General features: G+C 39.6%; 2 protein-coding genes across 2 annotated transcripts; one reads left to right on the top strand and one right to left on the bottom strand.

Moving 5' to 3' along the window:
- The first annotated feature begins 976 nt into the window (after positions 1-976).
- Positions 977-3031, top strand: LOC149405805 (UPF0481 protein At3g47200-like). Its single transcript, XM_089606495.1, has 2 exons — positions 977-1028; positions 1134-3031. The coding sequence occupies exon 2, from the start codon at positions 1137-1139 to the stop codon at positions 2565-2567; it is 1431 nt and encodes a 476-aa protein (XP_089462621.1). The 5' UTR covers positions 977-1028; positions 1134-1136; the 3' UTR covers positions 2568-3031.
- A 180-nt stretch (positions 3032-3211) lies between these two features.
- On the bottom strand, positions 3212-8224 carry LOC149405804 (putative transferase At4g12130, mitochondrial). Its single transcript, XM_089607878.1, has 5 exons — positions 8073-8224; positions 4256-4517; positions 3845-3910; positions 3566-3605; positions 3212-3459 (listed from the first exon to the last, which is right to left on the bottom strand). The coding sequence occupies exons 1-5, from the start codon at positions 8222-8224 to the stop codon at positions 3212-3214; spliced, it is 768 nt and encodes a 255-aa protein (XP_089464004.1).
- Between the last annotated feature and the right edge of the window lie 935 nt (positions 8225-9159).

Raw genomic sequence — 9159 nt, 5'->3', positions numbered from 1 at the left:
AAGATGGGAGAAGTAATGTTTCATTTTGTAAAATAAATTAATGGTAGGATTAAAGGATAATTTAAAAAAGTCAAATCGTGCACAGAAGAATCTGACAATCAAAAGAAAACAATGTTGCTAATATTCGTTAATTTATTTTCGCTTTGATTAATTCATTCGCTTTGATTAACATAAGCATATTTATGTTAATTTGTGTTTGTTTCAGACGGCGGCAGAGTCGGATGGGTTTCGTTTTCGGTGGCGAGGATGACGGGCGAGCAAAATTAACGGCGTGGTTAACTTTTTTTTGGGTTTTTTTTTGTGTTAATTTATGTAAGTAAATTTATGTTAATTTGTGCTTATTTGTTTCAGACGGCGTCGGAGTCGAATAAGTTTCGGAGAATGACGGGCGAACAAACGGAAATGTCAAAGGTTGAGGGAATGATAATGGTGAAGCTTTCATGACCGAAGGCGATGAAGATTTATTTTGTCATTTATTTACAGTTACAATGTTGAATGTTATTTTGTTGTCATTTATTTCCATTTATTTATTTATGTATAGTAATTGTTTTATTTAATGAGTGGTAATTTTGTATTTTAATATTCATAAATTTCAAAAATTGGTTAGATCGAAAAATGAACCAAAACGTGAGCCAGATCTCAAAATACACGTTTCAATTTAGCTACATTGCTTGTTTGCCCGAAAATTAAATGATGTAAATCGTGCTTTTGAAACTAGTATATATATAAGCAAATAGAAATAAAACAAACCCACTGCTTTTAAAAAGCAAATAGAAATAAAACAAACCCACTGCTTTTAAAAAGCCACGTTCACACACCCTTTGTTATCGCGTTCAGAGACCAACAAACTGTACTCAAAAGGAAACAGATATTAAAGTGATTGAGAGAATTGTCTATGTGTGGATCAAATATTCGAGCAAAAAGAGTTGTGTCTCTAGTCTCTACTCTATTATTGCTTCTACTTTCTATTTATTTATTTATTTATTTATATATTGTCATCTCCATCAACGCTATTCAAAATAAGACTGGTATTTCACTTGCAAACTTGAACTAAGAAAAAAACAAAAGCAGGTTGTTCATTAAATATACGTTTATATTATATACACATTGTTCATTTTCTTGCTCTTGTTTAGATCATGGCCGAAGAAGAAGAACCCCTAACAGCTAACGTGTTCAACTTCAACGGAAAGGCAAAAATGGCCAAAGAAGAAGATGGAAATGAGATTGAATCACCCCAAACAGATGACGTGTTCAACTTCAACGGAAAGGCAATAAAATTGCTGATCAGTGACTTGAAGAAACAAAAAGAGGTGTTGAGAAAGCCAGCCAACATGAATACTAGAAGTGAATGTGTAAAGATCCAGAAGGTTCCTAACAACATAAAGCTTGGGGGCGGCCGAATTTCGAGAGAGCATTACTACACGCCGAGCGTGATCTCGATTGGTCCCATCCACGCCGCCAATAAAGAGCTCGCCAAGCAGAGAGACCTCAAGCTCCTAATGGCAGCCAGGTTCGTGGAAGATACCGGAATAAGCGACGAAGATCTGATCAGTTGTGTCAACGAGGAGTTTGGCGCAATCAAGAATTGCTACGAAGAGAGCGTTGTCGAGCCATTCGACGACAACGAACTGCTGAGTCTACTGTTTCTCGACGCCTGCTTTGTTGTGCAGTTCATCTACGGCATGAACCATAACAAGCTAAACGAGTTTGGGATCAGCAGTGGGCTCCAGAATTCCATACAGCGGGACTTGTTCCTTGTCGAAAACCAACTTCCCTATCGTCTCCTGAAGACTCTCATATACCTCAGCGACGATATGATGTTGGACAGCATCATCAGTTTCGTGAACATCAACACGTTATCGTACGGAAATTCGATGTCGACACAAGAATTCGACTATCATACGGAAATCCTCCGCCTTCATTTGTTAGAATACGACGATACTGTCCACCTCCTCGACCTTTTCCGAATTTTTTTTTTGTTACCGTACAAGCAACAGCCCAACATCCGTGATAGCCCGATATCCTTTCGGAACGTCCAGGACCTAAAACACGCGGGGATCAAGATCAAGCCCAGCGAGAGCTGTGATGTTTCATTCTCCACGCGCTGGTTCTTTAACGCAACGCTGAGGCTGCCAGCATTGATCGTGGACAGCTCAACAGCGTCGAAATTGTTGAATTTGGTGGCGTACGAGATGTGCCTCGGGAGGTGCGATTTCAGGGTGAGCTCGTACCTGTCCCTCATGGACTCGCTGGTTGACACCGAGCAAGACGTGCGTGACCTGAGGGCCGCCCACGTGCTGCGCAACCGCCTCGGCAGTGACGAGGAAGTGGCTAAGCTCTTCAACGAGATCGGCTCAAACCTGGTCACCGGTGACAGGTACTTTGATGTGCACAAAAAGATACAGAAGCACTACGAGAGCAAGTTGGCGCTCTGGTGGGCCCAGTTTCAACAAGACTACTTCAGCAATCCATGGAAAGCACTAGCTTTGATCGCGGGGGTGCTCGTGCTCCTTTTCGGTGGTGTCTCCGCTTATTATGCTATGTTTCCGCGTCAAGGTGGCAATTAATGAAGACCAACAAGGCCTACATGAGTTTGTGTTCTTCCTCCTCTTTTTCTTTTCTTTTTTATTACTATCATGAGTTTGTGTTTTTCAATTTGTTTCATTTTCATAACAAAAAAAAGGTGGTTTCATTTCGTTGGAAAAATGTACGATTGGATTAAAGTATTGTGATGCAATCAATACCCGAAGAAACATATTTAATTATATTCCGAGTCCTCGAGGAAGGACCGGCCTACAGAGCGGCCAGTAATTTCAAAGGAACTTCTATAAAACTCAAATCTTCTAATTACTCAATGAGGATGAAGCTCTACACCATGGCTCTCTCACCAAAGAGTAGTATCTTAGACCTCAAACATTGAAGTCATGTGATTAAGTTTGTAATATTTTGATTTTTTTTTTTTTACCTTTTTCTAATGACTGCATAGTTGTTAATTTCTTTTTTATTTTAAGTAATGAGAATGATAATTGAAGTGTGAAGGGCAATATAGTTTAGACGCCTGACCTGAACTATACTTTTATTTTTCATTCTTCTTCTGATTCAATATCAACAGGCTATTTTTCTCTCTTTTTTTTCTTTCTTGTTTGGGCTGAGACTGAGACCACCACCTAATTAAAAAAAAAATTTAAAAAAGGTCCAAAAATTTATTCCTTCAAGCAAGAGCAGTGTGTTGGTGATAGTTTTGAGACCACTCGTTAGGCCACCAATATGGCTTTGAAGCCTCAACTTTCACATCTTCTTGACCTTTTATCCCCAAAGACGACTCCGAGCTCTTCAATGCCTCTTCGAGCCTCACGATTCCGAGCCCTCGAGACCCAATCGCCATCGTCACATTCCCGACTTTCTTGCCCGATTCAGGGTCCACGATTTCCGACCCGGGACACACTTTTTGCATCATTTCTGATACAAATTGGATTAAAAAAAATATGTGTGTCGAGCAAAAACAAGAGTGAAGATCACATAGTGAATCAGAAAATAGACCAAAAAAAATGGCTTTTTTTCTTACCTTCACCGGTGTGATTTAGAAATCTTAATGGAACCAATCGCTTTCGAATAACGCCGCAATGGAACCAATCACGAGCTCTTGGCCGACATAACACCCTTTGTCAAAGCTTATCGCATTTAAACCCACCAAATTGTACTCATGAGGAATTGCCTCACCTTTACATCACGAGTTTATACTTCACTTTCCTAGACATACATTTACCAATCTACATATTCACTAAGAAAATATAAATATATATATATATATAAAAGATTTCACCTTTCGGGATCTCAATTGAACCTTCGGCGACGCCATTTTCGACCCTCCACAGCACTTAGTTTTCCTCTTCCGTCTCTTTATCGGCTTCTACCAAAGGAGCTGCAAAAAAATAAACAAAACAAAAAAAGTCCATTAGGTATAGCCATATTTACACTTTGATATTGCTATTTAACCAACGTTTGGTAATTAGCCGCATCCACGTATATATACGCTTAAATTGACTTAAATACACCACCATTTTTTAAATGAAAGGGCAAACCAAGAATGACGAATGCCACGTCATGGCTATTTATCAAATATTTACCAAACATTGGTTATATAACAATCTCAAACGTCTAAGCTGGCTAGTTACCTAAATTTTTGTAAAAAAAAAAAAACAAGATCACCATATAGAGGGTTTATACATATATATAGAGCTTATTTCTCACTCACGGTTGTGTTCGCCGGAAAAATTCCTCGGAAACCGAGGCAGTCGAGCCGGGGATCGTTGAACCACTGCCACCCGTTGCCGTTCCCGTGCGAAGACGCGGCGGCGGTCCGGACAGCACCGGAGCCCCACCCAACTCCGGCGGTGTCAGGTTCCTCCGTTTCCGGCGGAGACTTTGATGACTCGGAGAGTTTCCCGCCAAATCGTTGCCAGCAAGACAACTCTTCTCCCACATTGTCAATCTCAACCTTGGACCTCAATCGATATCTTTGACGCCACCAAAAGGCATAAAACTTAAATCATTTTTCAAAGACTATTGAGATCCAAAGTCGTTTATGCTTGTTTTATAGGTTTCTTATATGCTAAGTTATCTGTTTACTCGTTTTGTATTTTATTTGTTTAAGTCGTCTGTGTACGACAGGTCGTTTTATTTTAAGTGTTGTTTATGTCGTTTTTTTTAATTGTGTTAGTTATATCAGTTAATACTGTTTAGTGTTGATATAAATATTAGGACTCTTTTGTATTTTTGTATTTCGACTCAACACAATCATATGCCTCCTCTTTTCCTTTGATATCCACTAATGTGTAAACTTCATTTCACACCAATCCATAGGTCTTAAGGCTTGTAATGTTTAGGCTAGGGTCAAGGGTATGGAATGAAATATTTTTATTGACTAAACATCAATCTTAGCGACTCAACCTCACCAAAACAACTCACATGTACGCACTCACCCCTTCCCTCGTTCGTGGCATAGAATTCTGCCTCTCGAGAACGTTTCACTCTCAGAAGTCTTTATTTTCCGTGTTTCCCCCCAAACTTCGACTAAACAACGAAAAGTCTCTAAAAATCGAATTATAGAACACCACGCTAAAACTAAAAGTAAAGACATAAATTGAACACTTTTTTTTTCTTTTATTTGATACTCAACAAAAAATAAAAACAAACAAATCACCGGCGTGATGTCTAATGAACTAATAAACAAGTAGAGACTAAACGAAGAACATGTCATAAAATCGAAAGAATTCACTCATCAATGTCACTCAAGAGTTGCTAAAGTCAACGTGGGTTCTTTGTGGGATTTAAAAAATATCGGCTCGGCTTTTTCTGACTAAAATGAGAAGGAAAATGGTTCAGCTTTTTGTGAGTGGGTTCTAATGGATAATTCTTTTCTGGGTCAGCTTTTCGGCTTGGAGGGCTTATCATATTGCCTACATCATCCTAACGAGATCGGAATACACTCAATTTTGCCTCAACTTAGGATCGGAGGAGGTTTTAGTGTTGTTAGGTTCACTTTTCAAGCAATCAGTTAGGTTCCTCCTAAAGGGTCCTAAGTTTTGAGACATAAAAAATTCGGGTCTAAAGATGGTATCACACACTAAAGAATTTTTTCTCACCTATTAATTCATGAATAACGTTCCTAGTGTAAGGCTTAGGACTTTACAGTTTCATCGATAAGCATATACGAATTAATTTTAGCAAACAAACACACCGATTTCTTCCCAACACACGCTGATGAGTGTGTATTTTACATGCAAAACCCACCTTCATTTAGCTTGAATCTAGCGCGTTCTTAAGTGTATTTGATGTTACTTTGGTGGTTTTATAGTGAATTTCAGGTTTAGGATGTTTAATTGAGCTTCAAAAGGAAACGGGAGTCAAAACGGAGAAACTCTGAATTATTACTGAAGATTTTGGATATTCCAGTTCCAGAATTGGATAGATCTATTTCTCAGCTTTCCAACGCATATTTATTTGCGAAAATCGGACATCGGAGCGAAGAGTTATGCAAGAAACACGAAGGCTCCGTCAAATTCCAAAACCAGCGCGCCGCGGCGAAATTCAGCACGCCACGCTGGCCAAAAAAACCAGTTTTCGTCAATTTCCCGATTTTTAAGTGTTTTTTACCCTAAGATCTCATCTAAGGGCCCAAATAACTCCGAAATAACCCATAAGCCTATAAATATAATCCTTGTAACCTAAAAACACATCTTTTCCATTGTTTAAGTTTCTCTTTTATTGTTTGGTTGTTTTTAAGAGCTTTTGGAAGAGGAAAAAAGGTGTTCTTCGACGGAATTGACAACCCAACGAGTTCTTTTTCTCCGAATTCATTTGTTCTTCTTCCTTTGCTTTTCTTTTATTGCTATCATTTGAATTATTGTTGAACCTTATTTATTTTAAGTATGAATTCCCTTTTGCTCTCCATCTTAATTCTTATGCTTTTAATTATTCTTCTTTGCATGTTTATGAGTATGAACTCCTTTAGCGGCTAGGTTTCTTGTGGGGTTGCGATGCAGCCGGAGTAGATAATGGAAGGGGGATTCGTTAGGGCTAGATAATGCTTGTTTGCTCTATATATTGAATTGCTTGTCATGAATTGTACTTAATGTTTTCTAGTGCTTGATCACATTAGAATTGTTATCTAGGATTGTTTATTACGTGAGAGAGAATCGATAATCGTGCTTTTATTCATGGCTTCATAGTTGATCCTAGGTTAGTAGAGAATCTAGGCGACTCATGTAATCGTTTAAACTCTTGATTTATTGTGTGTGATGGTTTTAATAGGATTGGATGCCGAGAGGATAAACATCCGTCAATTTCATAGGTTTGCTAGATCACTCGAGAGAGGCTAGTGAATAATTCCGAGAGAGTGAGATTAGCATTCATAGGAGTAGATTTGTTGTTCGAACCCGAAACCCCCGACTTAGTTAGCTCATGTGAAATCGTAATTCCTACTTTCTTGCATTTAAAAAACTCGTTTATTTGCTCATTTGTTTTATTTAATTTTGCTTTGTTCCGAATCACAATCTTTTAAATCATCTTGGAATCAATTCGCTACAAGTCATTTAAATCGCTAGAAAGTGCTATTCTTCGTGGGATCGATACTCGTACTTCACGTACACTATATTACTTGGGCGACACGTGCGCGTACGTGCGCGATAATTTTGCAACACACGTAAACAAAAACAAAATCAAACCTAATATATACAAATGTACCCCCGCAAAACAAGAAAACCCCACCAAACTTAAGTCCTACATTGTCCCCAATGTAGTCCCATAAAAACTCGGGAGATAAAAAAAAAAAAAAAAAAAACTTATCTCGCGGGGGTGGTAGATCGCCCCTACTCGTCGTCGCCGCGCTCAAGCAGCGGTGAATTTTATTTTTCCTCCTCTTCCAATCTCGCTCGGGAGGCCTCGTCCATCGATTGAGCCATGAGAGAATTGACAATTTAGCATGTCGAGCATCGGAGTGTGGAGAACTCGGTGATTGTGGAGGTGTTGGACCGTGCCTTTTCCTTCTCCATGGTGGCGGTGATGGGATCCTATTTCTCCTCCACGACGGTGTCTTCCTTCGTCTCCAATAAAGTGGTGGGGTCGGATGAATTGGATCAATGTAGACTTACACGGAGTTGTTCTTGTTCGGCGAGATGATGCCGGTGAGTTGGTCCTCGCTCGTGGTTGCTTCTACACCTTTTCTTGTCACCGAACTCGCCAAGCTTCGATGACATTGTAGCTTCCAAGAGACGTCTCTTTGAAGAAGGTTGAAGCTTGTGGTAGGAAAGGTGAGGAGACCATGATTTTCGAGCGTCGGTGATGACTTCACAATGTCAATGAGACGTTAGGGCACAACTCCGTTGAAAAAGAGAGGATTGTCGGCGGTGAAGTGGAGGGTGGATTTGTCGGTGACGGCTCCGCCTCACTCTCTTTGTCGTAGCCTTGAACGTCAATCATTTCTTCCTCTTCTTCCTCCTTCGCGGCGGTTTGGAGGGCTTCTTCTTGCCGAGCTTTGAACAGGGCCAATGCTTGGCTAACTTGGAGTTCACATTATTGAAGCCTCTCTATCTTTGCGGATTGCAGATATGCTTTCATTCATGGCTTGCAATAACGCTTCGATTTTGGAGAGGTTGTCTGGAGGAGGAGGAGGGTTGTGGCAGTAGTCCCACGAGTAGTTTGAGTGATTCTCACATTCCTCCATGTAGTTGTATAGCGAGGCTTGATAGGAGAACTCACTTTGTTGTTGGTGCGGCGGAGGGTCATAGTATTGTTGATGATATTGTGGCGTTCTCCATGCATCGCTCGAGTGATCATTCCACACCACCGTGTAGTAGTGTTCATTCTCCAAAGTTTGGTATGGGCCAATTGTAATTCATCGTGAATTTTTGGAAGGGCCCTTGAAATAAGAGAATGAACACACGTTAAACACAAAATAAAAGAGAGGAAATCAAATTGCAAGAACAAGCTATTTCTATCGCTATCGTAAACTAGTCCCCAGCAACGGCGCCAAAAACTTGTTGCAAAATTATCGCGCACGCAAGCGTACGTGTCGCCCAAATAATATAGTGTACGTGAAGTACAAGTATCGATCCCACGAGTACTAGCAATTTCTAGCTATTTAACTAACTTGTAGCGAATTGATACCAAGATGATTTAAGAATTGTGATTTTACAAATGCAAATTTAAATTAAATAAAGACAAAGTAGAAAATAATCACGAGTTTCAAATGCGAGAAAATAAGGGTCACGATTTCACCGGGAAACAAAGGATCAAGGGTTTCGGGTACGAACAACTAGAACTACTTCTATGCAAACTAATCTCACTCTCTCAACGATATTCACTAGTCTCTCTCGAGTGATCTAGCGAACTTGTGCAATTGTCAGATTATTTATCCTCTCGGCCTATAATCCTATTAAAGCAATCACACGCAATAAACACGAGAATTCAAACGATTACACGAATTGCCTAAGCCGTCTAGCAACTTAAGATCGATTATGAAAATTAAAATAAAAGCTCGAGTCTTTACTCTCTCTCGAGTAGCTAAACACTCCTAGAAGAATATACTAATGGTGGCCAATCACTAGAACGCATTAAAGTACTATTTTAATCAAGCAAAAATAATATGAAGCAATCACA

The sequence above is a fragment of the Urtica dioica genome, chromosome 2, assembly GCF_054948205.1.
Source record: "Urtica dioica subsp. dioica isolate 48M chromosome 2, U.dioica_male_clone48M_v1_H2, whole genome shotgun sequence".
In the NCBI taxonomy this organism is placed as follows: Eukaryota; Viridiplantae; Streptophyta; class Magnoliopsida; order Rosales; family Urticaceae; genus Urtica; species Urtica dioica.
The sequence above is the reverse complement of the archived record's forward strand: the minus strand, read 5'-3'. Positions and strand labels throughout refer to the sequence as shown.